This window comes from Gobio gobio (genome assembly GCF_949357685.1).
Source record: "Gobio gobio genome assembly, chromosome: 5".
NCBI lineage: Eukaryota > Metazoa > Chordata > Actinopteri > Cypriniformes > Gobionidae > Gobio > Gobio gobio.
In genome coordinates, this window is record NC_137101.1 from 14,979,897 (window position 1) to 15,001,917 (window position 22,021).

Here is a 22,021-nt window from a genome sequence, read left to right on the forward strand (position 1 = left end):
AGAGTTCTGTCTGAATGAGTACATGAAATCACGGCTGTCAGATGATAAGAATTGTAACTCAAATGTGATTTAGAAAATGAGTTCTGTAGTGATATAGTGTCATAGTTCATGTCCACATTAACCACTACGTTGTAATACCAATAGCCATGTCATCATACACATTTGTGTCCTCATAAATCACATAAGCAAGCACAGAGAGAGAGAGAGAGAGAGAGAGAGAAAGGGAGTTTCAAAAATAATACAACACTGCCCCCTTTTGGTGATAGAGGGGAGGGCACACAAACAGTCAAAAACATTATTAAACTTTGACATGTTGCCATGGCAGCATTATTTGAAATATCAGGAATTCATTCATATGTCTCTATCTGTCATGTTTTCACATTATACTGATGAAGTTTGAAGTCAATCGTGTGAAAATAAGATGGTGATTCAAAGCATTTTTGAAAGTGACACACTTCCTGCTGCCAGTTGGTGGCGCTATAACTTTGACTCACAAAAGTCATATCCATGTGATCGGCCTCTTACAACGAACACACAGCTGAAGTTTCATCCAAATCAGTCAATGTTTGCACAAGTTATTACACACTTCCTGTTTCCCTTTTCTCGCCATAAATTCGTTGCTTCGCCACGGCCAAACCGTTTGAGATATCAAAAATCCGCTCGCAATTTAGCATCCTGGATATGTTCTCCTCATGCTGACCGAGTTTGGCGATGATCGAAACAATGGCCTCGGAGGAGTATATTAAATTCCAGAGCATGGGTTTTCCGAACAACCGATTATAGCTCACTTCCTGTTGGGCTGACGCATAACTACGAGCACGAAAGTTGTTTGGCCCGATGAGGTCTATATGTGTACCGAGTTTCATACATGTACGTGCAAGTGTGTTTGATATATGGACCAAGTTTTCAGACCCCACTTAAGGGGGCGCTGTCGAGCCCCCCTGCCACGCCCGGGTACCAGCTTCAGCCCGGCTCTGATGGCCGCGCATTCCGATGCCTGTGCGAAGTTTCAAGAGTTTTCGAGCATGTTAAGTGCCCCAAAAGTACCCGAGAAGTCAAAAAAAAAAAAAAAAAAAAAAAAAAAAAAAAAACAAAGAATAATCTGAGGAAGAACAATAGGGCTCTGCGCCCTTTCAGGGCTTGGGCCCTAATAACCCTGGTTTGCAGAGACTGCATGGATAAGGATTTTTAAAAATAATGTCCTATATATGCGCACTCTCAAGAGCAAGTTTTGGCCAAAAAGAGCATAACAACAAAAAATAATATATTCACAGATTTTTTTAAGCAATATTAAATTTTTTTATTTTTATTATAATTTTTTTTTAATTAGGAGTGCAAAACTTACAACATAGGGTGAACACAAAACAACAATATTTTTAAATAAATAATACATTTAAATAATGTTAAAGATTTTTTTTTCCAGGCCTGGAAAGGACAGTTTTGAACTTTCCTGGTTTCTAAATATATTTTAACTTGCATTACTCAAATTAAAATCAACCATTTATTTATTTAATTAAAAAACAAAATCGGCTTTAAATTTTTTTTTTTTTTACACATTTCAATTAATAGTTAAATTCCATCAAATTGAATTGAATAATCCGTATATATATTTTAATTGAACAATCCTTAATCAATTATTCAATTAAAATATGTAAGGATTATTCGATTCAATCTGATGGAACTTCACTATTAATTGAAATGCGTAAATCTTAGAAAACGGCTTAATTTTTTGGAGTGTACAAAATTACACAAAATGTCTATCCCTAACATAAATGCAAAAGAGATTTATGATTTGGAACAACATAATTGTGACTAAATGAAGACAGAATCTGGGTGAACGATACGTCATAATGTGTTTTGAATGCACCCGCAGGATCTGAAGTGGATGCCAATAGTGGTTGTCTGCGAAATCCCCCCGCCCTTTCAAGCAGGCCCCCAGCAAGAGACACTGAGCCCATTAGCACGACAAGAGCACTTGGGTGCCAGCGCTACAAGCAAAGAGGAAGCCCAAAGAAAGGAAAGGGGTACCAAGATGGCCAGGTTTCTCTTATTCAGAAGCCTGTCTGGCTTGTCCTGGAAAAAGAAGGAGCTGTTACACAAAACAAGGGTTGGTACTGCATGCATGCTACTGAAAAAAGATTGTGTAGGGGGGTTGATGAATGGAAAGAGCTAAAGGATGAACGTGGGGAGAGGGGAATGGACACAAACGGATGGCATTTCCTCCCCCCCCCAAGTTACCTCAAGTTCTCGCAGGATCCCGGATTGGCCGCACGTCTCCAGGTCTTCAAGCGCTTGGGACCAAAAGTTCTCTTCTTGGTCTGGCTCTGTCCCATCGTGCCCCACTGTGAACCTGTTTGAAACACAATGGGACGTTTTAACCACCTAGTACGGCAAAACTACAGCAACCAATGAGCAGGCAGGCGTAACAGTGATGAACGCAGGGGACGACCAATGATCTGTGCAGGCTATGGAGGGGCTCTTGAAGAGAGACACATACAGACACATCCCGTGCGGTCGGACACACTGTGATGGGCGGTGATGTCCTGGTGGATTGTGGGGCTTTGGGTTATGAAGTGAAAGGGCCGGATTGGTTTGGGGAAGCAGTGCAGGTTAACAGGCACACAGCACTGAACCTCACCTGCTGTCTGAGATTAAACCGGTGGGCAGCGTGGATGCCCTGTAATGGGAGATCAGCTTCAATCAACACACATGGGTATACAGTCAAACCAGATCACTCAGTCTGTCACACAGTCTGTCACTTTTTAATAGCGCCGTTTTAGCCTTTACACCTTGTACATAACACATTTTGAGCGCCTTCATCTGAAAAGCATTTTACCACCACTCTCAAACGACAAAGAAATATGTGTTGGAGAAGATGGGGAAGTTTTCTTTATACAGATTTGATTTAAATACAGACTGCAGAATGCTGACAATATTTGAAAAGACTGAATGCATGAAAGTACAGGCAGTTTCTTCTCCTTAGAGGAGTTTTTATTCTGTATTGCTAGAGAGTATGAGATATAGACATGTTTTCTAGAAGATTTGTTATAGTTCCTAAAATTGACAAACATGAAATGGCATTCACAACCCATTTTTCCTCCATAATACAACATATTTCTGAGTGAAACAAAAAATAGAGGCACCGCAACTACAAAAAATGGGTAATGGTAATAAACATTAAATTTTAAAAGTAATCTCCCTCCATCCAGGCAGACAGTAGTGAAGTATTTTTACTTTCCAAGTAATTTTATTTTTCAAGTATATGTACTTTATCAGTGTTCTTCTTTGGAAAACGTTCACTTCACATCATTCCAAAACATAATATTGTAATTTTTACTGCACTACGTTTCATATTGAATATCATTTAATACTTATTTACATACAAAATGTTGTACTGTATACTTTTACTCAATCATCAGTAAAATTTTACTTGAGGACAAGTAAAAAAAAAAGGACTACATTTTTTATGTAATTAAGTATTAAAGGTAAAAAAAAGGTTTGGAAGGTAGTGAAGTAAAAGTTTTCCAAAGGAAAAACAGTAATAAAGTATATATTACTTGAAAAATGTACTTGAGTAGAATGTAAAAATACTTCACTACTGTCCGCCCATCCTTCCTTCCTATGAATTTAAAAAAATAATAGCAGCGTAAAACTTCAAGCACTGTTGTTATTGTTAACTAAAAATATTCGGTAATTGAAATTAAGCTGAAATAAAGTTTGTTAAAATACTAAAATTACTAAAACGGAAATAGAAATTAAAAAAACAAAATATGAATAAATACTATAATAGTATATAAATAAATCTGACGTCAGCTTTAATACCAAAACAAAGCCTGTGCCAACAATTTGAATCCATAGTTAATAAAATAAGTGCTACTCTTAACATGGTTAGTACCCACAATTTGCTTTTCTCAGCCAATCAGTTACAACTACTAGATGAAAGTTATGCCAGCTAATTCATATTCATGAGCCAGGCTGATTTATAATGTGTCCACTTTTCACATCATTCCTACACCCCAGATTTGATCCATTAGGTTCTAACTGGTATGTGAAACATTTGCAAACCAAGACCAGGGATGTGTATTAAGAAAGCAAGTAAAAGAGGTCAACTTTGATGTTATGTTAACTTTAAGGCAGCGCACAGTCACCATTAAATGGAAACTGTACAAGCCTGAGACAAAAACTCAAAGATGATCATAACTCTAGTGTCAGCTAAATACTTTAAAAGGGCTTTCTTTCTTTCTTAAGAGCCGCTGGCTTCATTACTGCACACAGGGGCCCTTTGTACGCTTTTGATCTACAGCACAATCAATCTGAATTACTAATATTCACCAGCATGTGCTAACAAAGAATAAAGTAGAATCTCCCCAAAAACGATCGATCAAAGCTCCAGTAACGGCCTGTTTGACAATACAATGTGCTGCAAAAGTACCGCACAGCTGAGTTAATATTATGACCGAGTCTCACATTTTAGGTTGAAACAAAGACTATTACACACAGAATTCCGAGAAATGTCACTGAAGAGCCTCTTAATGTGAATATTAAAGTCAGTTCACTTCTTAAAAATTGTACTTATGGACTCGTCTGAAATTGCCTTTTGAATTTAATGAATTTGAGAAGTCAACAAAACATTTTAATAGATGAGGTTAAGCAGCCTTAACCTCATGTATATTCTGGCACTAAACTAGTCTATGATTCAATGGATATTGACACTTCAGTACTTCATTTTTTGGAAAATAAAGAGATAACTTTTATGGAATAATAATGTCTTCAATGGCAGAAGCTCACTTACTCAGAAGTCTTGTGCATTTTGCTAATGTATAATCCAATCCAATGAAGACATCACATTAACCATCTAATAAACCTGACGGCCTTATATATTTCAGCCAAAAATGAAAATTCTCTCATTATTTCCCCATTACTTGTGACTTTTTTTTCTTCTCTTACAGAACAAAGGAATCTTTGAAGAACTTTTATGCAGCTCTTGAAAACACAATGGTCATGGTAAAAAAAAAAGTTCCATGAACAAAAATAACAGCATATGGTTTTGGAACGACATAAGGGTGAGTACATAGTGAACTATTATTAAACTCAGAATTTATTTTTTTACAAAAGCTGTCACTGGGGCGGTACTCTTTCAAAAGGTACACCTTGGTACCTAAAGTACCTATTAGTACCTCAAAGGTACATATTAGTACACTTTTAAAGGGTACCATACCGTCCCAGTGACAGCTTTTGTACCTTTTTTTTCTGAGAGTGTATAAAATTAATTAATATAATGAAGATTCATTATACATGCTGCAAAGTGTATTTAACGACACAGTATAGTTTTCAAGCAGTGTGTTGACGTACCCGCTAGCGCTTGGCCTGTCCCATTCATCCACACCGAGTCCAAAGTCGGGCAGGATGTTGTTCCTCTGCCGGCTGCTGTTCACCGGGGATAGGCTGCCCCGGCTGGGCTTGGCATTCCTCCACTCATGGCTGTGGAAACTGTAGCCCGATGCTTGGAAACCCGTGGGAGCTGAAACAAACACACAAACAGTGTCCAAACATGTTAATATTTAAATAATACTAATAATAATAAATTCCGTTTGGGTAAAATAGTTAAATGATTCCATTTAAACAAAACAAATAACTTTATTATTAATGACAATGGTAACACTTTAAGGTTCCCTTTGTTAACAATAACTACATTAGTTAAAATGAACTAACAATGAAAAATACTTGTAAAGCATTTATTAATCAGTGTTCATTTCATAATTTACTAATGCATTACTAAAATAAAAAGGGTCTATTAATGCAAAAAGAATGTTAAAAAGGATGTTATAACATTATTCTGTGCATTCGCTCCGTGGATGCTATGAGACACACTACAGCAAGATAGATCGATATTAGAATATCATATTAATAAATGATGGGTGGCTTGTTTGGTTTGTACAAAATAAAACCAGAAATCGAGGGTAACATGGATATGATGTCATTGATAGTGTCATTGGTAAAAATAGCTTATTTCTCTGGATTTAAACATTCTTGGAAACATTTGAGATAATGTACGTACAGAAGTCAAGAAAATATAAAACATTGTTCTAGTGGTTTTTGGATAATTTAATCCAGAAAACCTTACACATTGTGCCTTTAACTAATGGGAACCTTATTGTAAAGTGTTGCCATGATGATGAACATTAAAAACAACAATAGAAAATAATGCTAAATTCAGTTTAGATAAAATACTTAAATAACTACAACAGAAACAATAATAATGAGCTATTTTAGATAAATTTCATTGGAAATAAAAATAACTAAAATAGTATTATTAAAATGAATAAAAGTCGTTTGACAAAATGCATTATGTTGTTTCCTGCAACAGTTACAAGCCAACTGGCGAGCTCATAATGTTACCCGCATTTGGCAAGTGCTTTTGTACCCTGCACACAACATTAGCCTGCTGATATGAGGGGAAAAAATCAATTTGACTGTAAACGAGAGTGAAAAAATCAGTGGCGGTAAACTGTTCCCAGAAGAAAGAGTACATTTATGCATTACGCTGCACTCTCACACACACACCACCGGCGCAGGAGCTCCTGGATGCATGGGTTCCCAGGCTCCGCTCATTAATCTGGCTCAAGACTGCTGGAGGGGCAGGGTGAGGACTATAGGGAGAGTGGAGAACAACATGCTAGCGGTGTTCACACACTCCTCTCCGGAGAGAGCCAAAGCATTGTGTTTCAGACGCTTTGGTCTGATTCTCCCTCGGTGACCACCACCAAGCGCTGAATAGCCTCAGGGTTTTAAGATTCACCAGCTACTCAATGAGGATTAACTGCTTATGATTTGTTCACCCCTTAGGGCTTGAGAAGGTGGAGGAATCCTTAATAAGACTCTAGATAGATATTTTAGAGTTATGTCCCTTTTTCAAGGAAAGAAGTGTTGAAAATGCTGAATGATGATACATACAGGCTTTAACATCCCTCTAATCTGCGCATGCGCAGCTGCGTGCTATTGATGTTGCTCCTACGCATACAGCAATGTGCAGAAAAAAGACAGACAAAACCATCAATCGGAATTCAAATGGTCCACTGATTTTCAATAGCTGTGAGAAATCTTGTGCATGGAAAATGCACAATGCTAATTAATGCGCAAGATGAGTAAAGTTCATAGTGGCACCAAATGTCAAAAATAATGACTTGTACACATACAGAAGCGTGTTATTTTATATGATAATATTACAATGTTATTTTGATGCCATGCTCTAAAGGTCCCGACAAAGCAAAAAGACAAAACCGGTTACCTTGAAAAAACAAGACGTGATTCTCAACTGTTTTTTCCGTCAAATTTGTTAAAAGCCAATATAAATTATTTATTAGTAATACCACTAACTACATACTGTAGACAGGGTATAAAATATGCCAAATAAATTAAATTGGTAGAATAGAAAAATGTAATAGATAAACTACATGTTTAATGTAGTCTGGGATAAAAGTTCAATAAAAAAATAATAAAAGTAAAACATATTTATAAATATTTAAACAAAACATATTACATAAATACATGTAATTGTTATATTTTTAGTTTATATATACATACACACCGATCAGGCATAACATTATGACCACTGACAGGTGAAGTGATTAACACTGATTATCTCTTCATCACGGCACCTGTTAGTGTGTGGGATATATTAGGCAGCAAGTGAACATTTTGTCCTCAAAGTTGATGCGTTAGAAGCAGAAAACATGGGCAAGCGTAAGGATTTAAGTGAGTTTGACAAGGGCCAAATTGTGATGGCTAGACGACTGGGTCAGAACATCTCCAAAACTGCAGCTCTTGTGGGCTGTTCCCGGTCTGCAGTGGTCAGTATCTATCAAAAGTGGTCCAAGGAAGGAACAGTGGTGAACCGGCGACAGGGTCATGGGCGGCCAAGGCTCATTGATGCACGTGGAGAGCGAAGGCTGGCCCGTGTGGTCCGGTCAAACAAACGAGCGACTGTAGCTCAAACTGCTCAAGAAGTTAATGCTGGTTCTGATAGAAAGGTGTCAGAATACACAGTGTATCACAGTTTATTGTGTATGGGGCTGCATAGCCACAGACCAGTCAGGGTGCCCATGCTGTCCACTCCCGAAAGCGGCAACAGTGAGCATCAGAACTGGACCACGGGACAATGGAAGAAGGTGGCCTGGTCTGGTGAATCACATCTTCTTTTACATCACATGGATGCCCGGGTGCATGTACATTGCTTACCTGGGGAACACATGACACCAGGATGCACTATGGGAAGAAGGCAAGCCGGCGGAGGCAGTGTGATGCTTTGGGCAATGTTCTGCTGGGAAACCTTGGGTCCTGCCATCCATGTGGATGTTACTTAGTAATTTACAGGATTGAAAGGATCTGCTGCTAACATCTTGGTGCCAGATACCACAGCACACCTTCAGGGGTCTAGTGGAGTCCATGCCTGAGCTATTTTGGCAGCAAAGGGAGGACCAACACAATATTAGGAAGGTGCTCATAATGTATCGGAGTACACACACATACATATATAAATAAATAAATAATGACACGCGTGTCTGGTAAGTCTTTCTGCTCCTCTCAACAGAAATTAGATTGAATATTGCATGCAGGTAGACTATTAATCATACTAGATGCAAGACATATGGTTTCTTTTACGTTTCATCCCAGGTATCAAGTTCAGAATCAGCTTTTGCCTTATCTCTGGATACAGCTGTACTAGTTGAATCCCATAAGGGCCAATAGTTTGCCAGCAACCTTGAATTTATGCTCCATCCACATCATCCATAATTTAAGGGGCAGATTGCTGCTCCCTGTGAATGGTTTTCGTATCTCTGCAGCCATCTGAGATTCATTTATGTATGGAGCACTGAGAGAAAGAGAGTAGCGCTGCCTGAGGGGAGGAGAGCAACCATATGAACCTGTTAACATGAGCGGAAAGAGTCTTTCCACCCCATCAGAGCGAGGGACATGGGAAATAACATATGAGATGAAAGGTGGTTTTGAGGAGGTGTATGTCAGCAAGACTGGGATGAATTAATTATGTCTATAAATAAAAAATGACTGATGGAATTCAGATATTAATTGGAATTAGGGAAAAGTTTTGCTCACTGACAGACGATCATTTACTTGGAATCAGATTACATTTTTGTAACTACTATATTTGCATTTCCAAAAGAAAATATATATCGCCACTGACGGGTGGAAACCTTGTATCACCAAAAATGCAAGGAAACAAATGGAAAAATGTTAAAATAAATGAACATTGTGTGTTTTCAAAGATGATATTTAGGGTTTATATATGGTCAGACGATATAGCACGTGTCATTATATTATTAACATTTTACCATTATCAAGCTCAAATGGAGTTACAAGGTTTATGGCCAATTTCTGAGAATTTCAGACATGTTTTGTCCATAATAGACCCTTTTCACAGACTGTGATGACGCGTTTTAACGGTCATCAATATCCGTAAATCCTGCAACGTTTTTTGTATTTTCACTTTAAAAAAAATATATGTACATTTATATATTTTACAACGTTTGCATCAAACTACAATAAAAAAGTTACCGCTGCTGTGAGGGTGTTTAGTAATAGCGTCTATGGGAGTGATGGTAAAAATTGACATATTTCTCTCTTTTCACTGCCGTTATCAATTTCACACTATTTTTTCCCTCTTTTTGAAAGTTGTGAAATCTCTACTGTGGCGTTGTTCTTTTGCTATGTGAGCAAATGGGCACACACATTTTTTTTTTTATGTATTCTCTCGTTCACAGCTATAATATTTAACCCAACTATGACGACTTCCGGAAATGTGAAAAGGGTCTATTAGAACAGCTGCATCTGAGGCAGTAAATGCATTTCATTATGTTTTCATACACTTTCAGGTTATAAAGTTTACTGTAGCTATATGTGGACGCTCCTTTTTCCTGTAATTTGACAAAAATCTCATGGTATTAAACCTCTATGCACAGGCTATGACTCGACAACAAATACAAGACTACACCGTCTTTTTAAACCTTGTGGATCATTAACAAATTGTTATTTCAGCAATTATTTTCACTAATAAACATACACGGGTGAGCATGGGAGTAATGTCTATATGTATTATTCATGAAACCGTTTCTCTGAATTAAACATTCAAATGTGTGATGTGCCTACTTGGCATTCTCAATGCAAGCAATGATTGCGATTAGTTTTGACCAGGAGGCCTCAGTGTCAGGAGAGCAGACTGCAATTCAAATCCATTACTGACGATTTATCCAAATGGCCATGTGTATCCCAGTGCTCATTAGGACTCATTTTCCACTTAGTAAAATAATGCATTTTTCCATATTAGCCCCAGCACTGTACCACCAGCTGGCCTAATAAAAGATACATATCCCAGTGCAGATTACTTGAAATAATTACTTGAGTAAATACATATCTGCAGGTCCAAAGAGAATGGAAAACTCAATTAAACCTACATTAGACCTGCTGGGACTCAACCGAACCAACCCAGGATGCAATGGGACAAACACAGCTTGGCGCTGTAGCTAATGTGCGAGAACAGGTGGTGTAACCATGGTGACCGTGATGAACCCATGCCAGGTCAAAAAAAGACTACTGTATGCCATTGTGATAAAATAAAAAATGGCATTATTTACTCACTCTCATGTCATTCCAAAACAAATGAGTTCCCCGACCCCGTAGAACATAAAAAGTGATCCGCACAACTTTTGCGTTATAGCAAGTCATACATTAAGTCGACATTATGAGGCTCATTTTAATATATGCAAGTGCCAATGAGATTGGAGAATTTTCGGAGCTTTCAATTTTGCTAAACCTCTCCTTCGTGTTTTGTGGAAGAAAAAAAAAACACATGGAATGACATGAGGAGGAGTAAATGTTGCTAAAACAGCAACAATGTTTTAAATGTTGGCCTTGAACTAGAGGCCACTGGAATAATTTCTACGCTAACTTATCCACTGGAAACCAACGTTGATACCTCGTTGTCACTGACCATTTTGGAAACTTTTCAAACAAATGTCATCTCGTTTGCATTTAGAAAGCGAAATGCCTGCTGGAACACTCTAAATGACGGAAGCAATTTACAAAAGTAATTTTGGCACGAAACTTTCAACAAATGGGACGGTTCATGTCGCTGTGCTGAAATAATGTAGCTCCAATTATATCTTGCCCAGAGGGTACTGGGACTTATTTACTGCAGTAAAACGTATTTAAAAGCTGAAGGGTTAGAAATGCTAATTGCATTTCATGAAAAGTGGCAAAAACATTTTTTTTTTTTAAACCACTCACTCAAATTTACCTTGGGTGCTGAAGGTGGCGTCAATGGCAGAACCGTCCCAGGATTCCACTGCGCTGTCCACACTGGGGATGGTGGTGGAATAGATGTCTGAGAGTTTACCAGGTTTCTGCCCAGTCTGACCCTCGTCCTCCATATCGCTCAGATCATTCATGCGCCCCGTTACCGAGGGCTGCTTCGGGCTTGGCACTATAGAAAGAACAAAATAAAGACTGTGATTGTCTGAGCCCACGGATCACAGTGAATAGACCAGAGAGATCCAGACTTTACTGGATAATGGGCTCACAAATCAGTGCTCATTTGATCTTTTGTTCTTGGATAAGGAACTTTACCTTGTGTACTGTCAGTCTACAGTATATGATAAATGGAGACAAAACCAATTAGACCTCAGGCTTTAATGACTCACGGCGAGGCAGCTTTATTGCATTTTAGAGCTACAAAGATGTACAGTACCGTGGGAGGTAATGTGTGTGAGAAAGGGTGTATGGTAAACAAACAAAAATATTTTTCCTTCACTATCCACCCCAAATTATAGTGCTGTGAAATCAATTAATCGCAATATATATATATATCTCACGGTTAATTGATTTGACAGAATTAATTTAAATAAAATAATTATAAATGAATAATTAAAATAAACCAAAAAAACACATTTAGATTTTTGTCTTTTTGAAGACTCATCCGCACCATTTATATTCATACACAAAATTAACTAGCATGAGCATTTGGCTTGGAAGATTTTAAGGATCATGAGAAGTGTGTTCGGACTTTTGACTTGTATTGTACATATAAAAAAAGCCATTTTGGTCGTAAGCTTAAGTGCGTCTTCAGATGCGTGTCAGCACTCACATTCTCCCTGCTTCTTGATCTTCAGTGTGACGGACTCTCCTGCCATCTGCAGCAGGTGGATGGCCTCACTGAGAGGTTTGCCCTTCAAACTGTTACTGTTAATGGCTAGTATGCGGTCACCAATGTGGATGGCACCAGTCCTGGGGAAACAAGAGCACAGCAGCACACTCGTTAAGGGCAGCTGCAATGCATCATTTCAAAAGCCCTTTTTTTCTTGTTGAAAACATGCATTCATTCAAATTAACTAGGGCTGTCAATAGATTAAAATATTTAATTGCGATTAATGTCTACAGGCAACACGTTAACATATTCAGTACTTTCTGAGAAAAGGACAGAAATATTCCTTAGAATTAGAATTTTAATAAATTATTGTAATGCTATAATTATAATTTAAAATATAATATTGTTTTATTTATAATATTTACTGAAGATATGACTTATTAAAGAGGATCTATTATGATTTTATCTTGGTGTCTACTAAAATAGGTTTTCATGTTTGAATTTTTCGCATTGTTGCAGCACCTCTCTTCCCAGTCTGTCAGTAACGCTCTGTTTAGTTCCGGTCTCTATGAAGCCCCTCCTTCCGAAAAGCGCAATGTGCTCTGATTGGTCGGCTGGACCAGTGTTTACTGATGCATCAACTGAAGCAGTTGAAGCACGTGTTTTGGAAATGTCACGGCCCTTACCATAACTTCAACACACTGCTAACGCAACCAGACATCATTTCAGGGAATTCAGAAACAGTCCTTACTGATATAGAGAATAAAGGCCCATTCACACCAAAAATGATAACTATACAGAGGTGTCAAGTAACGAAGTACAACTACTTCGTTACCTTACTTAAAGGGATAGTTGAAAATTAGCCCATGATTTACTCACCCTCAAGTCATCCGAGATGTATATGACATTCTTCTTTCAGACGAATAAAATCGGAGTTATATTAAAAATGTGCACTGGAAATAATAGATGACATTCATCTGATAAGAGGTAAAAAAAAAATAACATCAATACTGTTCGGTTTCTTGCAGAAACCGATCGTTTCGTGTCTTAAGACATCAATGTGTCACCACGAGCCGCATGGTTTAATATGGATTCGTATGTCTCATAGCTCTCATGCTCTAAAATATCCCCATTGACATGCATTATACGACTATCACACTGCAACGGTTGGAGTTCAAAATCTTCATTTGTGTTCTACTGAAGGAACAAAGACACCTAAATCTTGGATGCCCTGGGGGTAAGCAGATAAACATAATTTTGTTTTTGGGTGAACTATCCCTTTAAGTAGAAATTTTGATTATCTATACTTTACTGAAGTAATTATTTTTTAGCCTACTTTTTATTTTTACACCTTACAATACTTATAGGCAACTGATCATATCTTCTGCTCCATGAAACACATGTTAATGCTCAGTAGTACACATATATGGTTCTTAACTGTATTTGCATTGTACTAAAATGTGTTAATTTTCAATGGGCATATATGCGGCTGAAACGGGTAGCCTAGTGCATCCCAAATTTTTAAACATTAACATTTTAATACAACACTATAGTCATTATGGCCTTTAGAAAATGTGTTTTTGAGGAGGTGGGGAAGTGCACTATAGGCCCCTGTGGCGCGGCCTAAGCTTTTGTCCTTAATGGCATTTTTTTCCTTACATTACTTTTACTTTTATAGTTTTGAAACCAGTACTTTTACACTTTTACTTGAGTAAAAGGCTTGAGTTTTGTGTAGTTCAACTTCTACAGAAGTCTTTTTAAACCCTAGTATCTATACTTCTACCTGAGTAATGAATGTGAATACTTTTGACACCTCTATAACTATAACGATAACTTTAGTACTGTCCAAGCCAACGCACAATATCGTTCTGTTTATTCTAAGCGCATGCTGCAGTTTTGTCGTCCGCCTGTTTAAATGCTCTTTAAAACAGAATGGATTCTGATTGGCTGTCAATGTGTCTATCGCTCATCAGCTAGGAAAAAAAATCGCTCTAAATGTGATTCCAAAGTTTCTCTGTGGCGTTATTGTATGTCGTTATTTATTTTATATTTAGAAGAATCTTTATCGTTATAGTTATCGTCCTTAGTGTGAATGGGCCATGATGGGCCAACTTTGCAGAAAGTTGAACATGTAAAAAAAGCATAATAGTTCCTCTTTAAGATATCACACATAAGCTCTAATAAGTGTTATATTTCATAACTGTTGACAGGCTTGAAAGCACGAACAGAGCCGTACCTCTCGGCCAGGCCGCCCTTAGTGAGGCTGGAGATGATGATGGGGTCGAAGGGCTCCTCGGTGCCCGAGATTGTGATGCCCAGCGGCCCGCCGTAGCGTTTCAGCTCCACCGTGTAAATGATGGCGCCGGAGGTCTCCTGCTCGTCTGCAACACAGGCCAACAGCACACGGGCGTCCCTATCAACACTGCCATCACGTAGGATACCTCACAGAGGGGCAGAGAGCAGAGCGAAGACACCCCTCACAACACCGGACAGAGAGAGGAGGTAAGGAGGAGTGAAGGGAGGATGGAGGAGGATTGACCAGAAAATAAAGAGAAAACATGAAGGAAGAGGAACCCAAAGGGAACAAACAGAAACGGGATGAAAATACTAGGGCTGTCAATTTAACATGCAATCGAACTTCCGTCCCGTCCCGTCCTTTTTTTCCTGTTGTATATATTTTTCAGATTGCATATTTCCACTGTAAAAAATAAAAAACGGAAAATATACTGGTGATTTTCTGCCAAGACATAACCCAAAAACACAACACAATGCAATGCGTAATTCTGGAAAAAAAACTGGATTTTACAGTGAATCTGCACATTGTGAAATTCGATTACACTTGCGTATTGATTGACAACCCCCAAAAAACATCTTAACTAAAAGTAAAAGAGTGATGTCTGATTATGACGGGAGAACTGGATAAATAAAAAAGCAGGAAGAATGGGAAAGTAAGTAAAGGCAATTTGAGAGAAGAATGATGTAAGTGGAAGTGGTGCATCCAGAAAAAAAAAAAGTAAAATGAAAAAAATAAATAAATAAATACAAGGGAGTGGCAAAATGGAAATATTCACATGCATAATACAAAAAAATGGGATATTGGCTCTGTGATCCATTTCAGAAATGGATACTACACCTACCTCTACAAATCATACATTTTATCATCCAAAGGAGAACTAAGCCTGGACCCCCAATGCATTTCAAAAAGACTAAATGTCAGATGTCAGACATTTCTTTTTGCCAAAAGTGACTTAGTGCATTCAAGCTGTATATTATATCAGTATGCGAGTCCTCAGGGGATTCTCTGTGCTAGTTGCTCTACCAGCTGAGCTACAGGAATCATAATGTAAATTAATTATAAGACTGAACTCATTTTGCATGCACTCAACAAACAGACGTGGCTATAGCAACACCAAAATCCACTTGAAAGTGTTTTATAAAATATTTGTGGCCCTGATTCATAATGCTCAACATCAATTTAGAGGTCAACCTGCCATTTTGACGCGACTACGCTGAGACGGAAATGTGCCAAAGAAAAAAAATAGAGGAAAAACACGCAGATCCTCAGGGCAATCGTTGTCATCTCCCACCCGCATCCCACATACTAATGAAGCGCTGATATCTGTCAGATCACAGCAGCTCTAGGTTTGTGTTTGTGTGTTCTGGGGGTCTGGGGACGTTCGTTAACACGAGGTCGGCTCATTACGCCTTCGTTTTTTCAACGATGGACTAATGGAGAGAGGGGAGGGAAATTACCCCCATTTAGCATGCCAGTTAGCACGACCTCTCTCAGACTGATGATTTGTTGTCACGGAAAAAAACGGTTTGTGAAAAATGAATGTCGACCTTAATGTTCCAAGCCAGAAAGATCTAAACGAGCCTCCAGCATTGGGATCTGAAACACACGAGGTGCCATTTCACGGACATAGTGGACGTCCTGCATGAAATATGAATGCCAAATAAAAGTGATTCGCAGGTCTGCTTTGTAGTACGAGCGTAACGCCCCTGTAGAAGACTATGAAGCAAAGGATTGAGGGTAAATGCTTTTGACTTAGCTGGGTGAGGGCTCCAAGGGTTTCTAATCGGATAATTGAACCAAATGAGCATTAAATTGGAGCGATTAAACCTCATTTTCTTCTATGTGCACAATGCTAATAGTGTTAAGGGTGATGTGAGGTTGTGGAAGCGAGGAGAGATGCGTATGTTGTTGTAGCTCACCTGAAGAAGCAAAAGGTTTCCTAGAAGGTCCTTTGGAGATAATAAAGATCTCACTGTGACATTTCCAACTGGAGAGCCACTTCAAATCTTCAGGGTCTGAACATGTCCTACCTCAACTTAAAGGGGTGGTAAAACACATTCTTTTGAAGGCTTGACTGTGTTTGTGGGGTGCACTGTAACATGTGTTCATGCTTCGTTTTAAAAAAAATTGCCTTATTTTTCATATATTTGACCTTTATTCTACACTGCTCTGTCCCTCCTTGTAAAACGGTCTGATGCTTTCCGGGTTGTATGAAGCCAGTCCCTCAAAAATACGCAGTGGGCTCAGATTGGTTAGCTGGCCCAGTGTGTTGTGATTCGCTAACCGCCTAGTGCACGTTTGTCGGAAACGTCACGCCCCTTACCGGAGGCTGTGCTTTGGGTAGAAACAACGGCGTCAATAAAACCATATGAGCCCGAATCAGACCCAGAACATTTGAGTGAAGATGATTGAGCAGAACCTGTTCAGTCCTCAAGAGTAAAGACTGCGGATCTATAGTGATCGCTACTGAATGGCACTTTTACTTTTGTATTTTTAGAACGATTATAGCCAAATATCTGACGCAAGAACTAACCCAAAACACTAAGCACTGGCTTTAACTAGTAAGTTAGCCAAATCAAACACAGAACCATGTTTAGCAAGCCTGTAGATAAACAATACATAAAAGCTCTAATCAAAGAATCATTTACACTAATGCCAGGTTCGCTGTTGAGATTTTAACGTTAGTGTTTATAAAATGTTAGGTGTTCGTCGGATAACGTTAAGTATGAATGAGCATTTAACAGACTGGTTTGCAGAACAGCGTTGTCATCTGTTTACTTCCTTGCTACAACCTATTACAGGAAAACACATCGATGAAAAATAAATCCGACTTACAGGTTGTGGCCCGTAAACAGCTTCTGTTTGTAAATCCAGCTTTCAGGACAAGCCGTTGTGCATATCCTGTATTGAACTCGCGAAGTTTGTGGAAGTTTGTGTTGTCCTCCGTGAAATGTGCAGCGCGCGCGTCGTGCATCCACGCACCGGCAGTGTTTTTTTCACATAGCTGACGTTGTGCAAATCTGGCATTGAAATCGCGAAGACGGTGGACGTTTTCCTCTGTTAGATGTGCTGCAGGGAGCCCTGCGCGTGCCTGATTCCCCGCTGACTCAAACACACGTGCAACATGCTGTATGTTAAACGCTCTGCAACGCACCCCCGTCCCAAGGAAGGCTGAACAGAACAAGTACCCCAGACCTGCAATCCGGATGAAACTAACAGCGTTTCCTCGGCATCGCGGCAACAACACTCCAGCCTTACTATACCACAACAGCGCCGCGATACAAAATGGCCTCACCCCCCCCCCTTATTTAATATTCTCTGAGGAGGGGTTTATGTAAATATTGAGCCTGGTGATGTCACCAACCCTGGAGGAATGTCTGTAGTCGCCTACTGGCCGTTTGCTGTAGTTCTTAGAAACTGATTTCTTTAAAAGCAAATATCTCCCTTTGCTTTAAACTTTGAACGTTGTAACTTTGCAGATGTTGTTTATGCTCAAGCAGCAACATTACACGCTAGCTAAAGTTAGAATAGTGAAATCGTGGTTTACCACCCCTTTAAAACTGTGATGAATTTATTCTGAGAATGAACAGGATTGACCCATAAATGAGTAGCATTAGCAGGCCATTTAATCTCGATATCTTGTCAAATAAAACTTTTATGTTCAATTTTGAAAGTCGGTAATCTTTTTAAAGTGCTATTCATTTACTTATGTGTAAAACCCTAACCCTTTAGGCAACACTGTGCATATCACGACGATTTTAATGTGCGTTTAACTCTTCATTAAGTTCTCTAAAGAGCGTGTCATTACTCATTTCCTGATCTATCCTTGTGATTTGCAAACATCACATTAAAAAGACATCTCTGATTTAAACTCCAGAAAAAAATGCAGGAAAGAGCTGGTAAGATCGATTCATTTCTGTGATTAATTCCAAGCTGTCCATTTCAATGAATCAATTCATTAATTTGATTCAACAATTCAATTCATCAAAAATGTAAATGAAAACCCATTCTGGCCTTTTTTCTTAACACACATACATGAACTAATATAAATATATTGAATTATATGGTCATATAAGGTGAAAAATAACAAAATATAGTTGTATCACCCAGCTCTACTTGATACATATCTGCATTCTGTACTTAAGGGATTCATAGCTAATAATGCTGCCATGTTTTCTCTTATCTTGTCCTTTTCTGTCCTTGCCATATCTGTTTGAAACCATATTACATTAGAGGAGGTTAATCAGTCAGGTCCTAATAGCTTATTCTTTATCTTGATCCTGGCAAAAATACGTTCACATTAGAAGTCTTTGCTGAGGCTCTTCTGTCCTTGCATGGGGGTTTTTAGTGTACATTTGTGTCCGTGTGGAGTGTGTAGTTGCAGAGGCTCAGAGGTACCTGAGTTGTCCTCGTCCTTGCGGATCTTGAGTTTAACCAGGTCTTCGCACTGCTGCAGGATTTGAACGGCGTCCTCCATGGAGCAGTTGTCCAGACGGATGTTGTCTATTGCCAAAAGCTTATCCCCCAGCTCCAAAGTGCCCGTTCTTTGAAGGAGTACAAGGAAAAACCGTTACAAGCTTTTTGCAGAAGCGCACCCAAAGTAGCATTTCCTCAACCATACAGCAAATCTCCATTGTATTGCAATATTCTGAAGGAAAGGTTATTTTATCCTTCATGCCGACATTTACACTCATTTCGTTGTAGTCTGAGCTCGCATTCTGCAAGAAAACACATCCATTATTCAGTGGATTGACCATGGTACACAGTAAAGAGCTGCCAGAGGCGGCTCAGACTACAAAAAAAAAAAAACTTATCATATTGGTCATAATTGTGTGCTGTTCCATATTCAGATTAGACACTGAGATGTAATCCTGCCTGAATTCACAATTATTCCACCACTCCTTCATATTAAATGGCTCACTTATTTTTAGGCCCTTTTAATAGAGCTGAAATGGAGGAGAGCAAAATGTGAAAGATGGCAAGAGCCAAGGCCATCTAAAATAGGCGCCTCAACAGAAAGACAAACGGACCTGTATTTCACCACTCCACTGTGCACACAGAGATTCATAACCCAATTCTCTTCCTTCCTCGCATAATTATCAGGTAAACATATGTACTATTATGTAAAAGCATGAGAAATTAGAGTATATGTGCTGAAAGAGCCCTAATTACTCGGTATACAGCATCCCCCGACAACCCTAACTATTACCATGGAGAATTTATACTTTTTTCAGCTTTGTTAGCCTTTGTTAGGAATGAAAGTTGAGCTTGAGAAAGGAAAATATACTACCATTCAAAAGTTTGAGGTCAGTAAGACTCAGACAAATAGAAATTAATAATTCATTATTCAACAATGCTTTAAAAGCATGACAGTAAGGACATTATGTTACAAAACATATCTATTTTTAATAAACGCTTTTCTTTTGCAATGTTATTCATCAAAGAATCCTTAAAAAATGTCATCGTTTCCACAAAAATATTAACCCTCGGGAGTCTGAGCTGTTTTGGGGCCCTTTAGAAGTTTTGACATGCTCTGACATTTGTGCTTTTTTCAGTTGCTTATAAACACATTAATGGCAAAAGTGTAATTACACTGTATGCAGCACAAACTGGGCTACCATAATATGTGAGCAACATATGCAGCACAACTGTTTTCAACATTAATAATATTAATAATAATAACAAATGTTTATTACGCTAAAAATCTGTGGTTATTTTTTCTACCCGAAACCTGGGTTGAGCCTTTTGGGTAATTTTTAGGGGTTATTTTTTCAGTGTTTGGGTAGATTTTGTGTAACCCAGATCCTGGGTGGGTCAGACATAACAAACCCAGTGTTTGGGTAGTTTTGTGTTACCCAGATCCTGGGTGGGTCAGACGTAACAACCCAGTGTTTGGGTAGATTTTGTATAACCCAGATCCTGGGTGGGTCAGACGTAACAACCCAGTGTTTGGGTAGTTTTTGTTTTACCCTGGGTGGGTCAGACATAACAACCCAGTGTTTGGGTAGTTTTTGTTTTACCCTGGGTGGGTCAGACATAACAACCCAGAATTTGTGTAGTTTTTGTGTAACCCAGATCCTGGGTGGGTCACACGTAACAACCCAGTGTTTGGGTAGATTTTGTGTAACCCAGATCCTGGGTGGGTCAGACGTAACAACCCAGTGTTTGGGTAGATTTTGTATAACCCAGATCCTGGGTGGGTCAGACGTAACAACCCAGTGTTTGGGTAGTTTTTGTTTTATCCTGGGTGGGTCAGACGTAACAACCCAGTGTTTGTGTAGTTTTTGTGTAACCCAGATCCTGGGTGGGTCACAGGTAACAACCCAGTGTTTGGGTAGATTTTGTGTAACCCAGATCCTGGGTGGGTCACACGTAACAACCCTGTGTTTGGGTAGATTTTGTATAACCCAGATCCTGGGTGGGTCACACATAACCCAGTGTTTGGGTAGTTTTGTGTAACACAGATCCTGGTTGGGTCAGACATGACAACCCAGTGTCTGGGTAGTTTTGTGCAACCCAGATCCTGGGTCGGTCACACATAACCCAGTGTTTGGGTAGTTTTGTGTAACCCAGATCCTGGTTGGGTCAGACATGACAACCCAGTGTTTGGGTAGTTTTGTGCAACCCAGATCCTGGGTTGGTCAGACGTAACAACCCAGTGTTTGGGTAGCTTTTTTGTTACCCAGATCCTGGGTCGGTCATAACCCAGGGGTAGAGTTTTTTATTGCATGCTATTTGTGAGCTCTTCAGGAGAGAGCAGTGCATCTCCGGTAAAATACAGGTTTGTGTACGTTTTATTTTATCTATCAATTCGTTATTGTGCTGTATATCGTTTAAGTTTATGCAAAGCAACACAGGTGCATGACCTACACGAGTGTCTTTCTTTTCGCGTGACGGAAATGCCTGATGCCTTGTATACAATTTTATGATTTTATTCAAATAGATAAAGAATATAAATACTTAGCATGTTGAAATATGTCCTCAGAGCTGTTCTCTGTTTTGTCTAAAGTTAGAAGTTCCCCCGCTGAACATGATACAAGCTCCGGCACAAGATCCAGCACCATAACAGTGGAAGCGAGACAACAGAAACTGGTCGATTACACTTGAATTACTTCTAAATGTTAAATTTTTACTTCTAATATTTGTTAAACAAGCTTAAGTGTAGGCAATATGTATAAAAAAACTATATAAAATTTGCTATACTGTAAAATAGGATATTTTTTTAAAAGTTTAGAGGATTTAAGTTAATACGGAAACATTAATTCATGTATGAAGTAAAATAATAAACTAGTATTATGGTAAAAATGAATCAACTATGCTGGGTTAAATCAAGCCATTAGGTAAAATGCTGGGTAAAATTAACCCAACATGTGTTCTTTCCTATATTTACCCAGCCCGTGACCTTAACCCAGTGTTTTTTTAGAGTTTAAACAGAAAATCTGCGTATTTTAATGATTTGTGAAGGATCATGTGACACTGAATACTATTAGTGGCTGCTGGAAATTCAGGAATAAATTGCTGTACATAATATATTAACAATAAAAAGGTTTATTTCACAATTTTACCGC

At 38.7% G+C, this 22,021-nt stretch overlaps 1 protein-coding gene across 11 annotated transcripts in view; it reads right to left on the reverse strand.

Moving 5' to 3' along the window:
- grip1 (glutamate receptor interacting protein 1) overlaps positions 1 to 22,021 on the reverse strand; it is a gene marked incomplete at its 5' end in the record, with an annotated part of 312,615 nt that overhangs the window by 9,669 nt on the left and 280,925 nt on the right. For 2 of the 11 annotated variants that reach the window (XM_079816494.1, XM_079816493.1), the window contains 7 exons: positions 2,239 to 2,350; positions 2,639 to 2,677; positions 5,353 to 5,521; positions 11,312 to 11,497; positions 12,158 to 12,297; positions 14,394 to 14,538; positions 18,852 to 18,997. In XM_079816494.1, the coding sequence (XP_079672620.1) occupies positions 2,239 to 2,350; positions 2,639 to 2,677; positions 5,353 to 5,521; positions 11,312 to 11,497; positions 12,158 to 12,297; positions 14,394 to 14,538; positions 18,852 to 18,997 (937 nt within the window). Of the gene's footprint in view, positions 1 to 2,028; positions 2,074 to 2,238; positions 2,351 to 2,638; positions 2,678 to 5,352; positions 5,522 to 11,311; positions 11,498 to 12,157; positions 12,298 to 14,393; positions 14,599 to 18,851; positions 18,998 to 22,021 lie in introns of all 11 variants that reach the window. The other 9 variants (XM_079816502.1, XM_079816496.1, XM_079816499.1 and 6 more) reach the window with 6 other exon arrangements.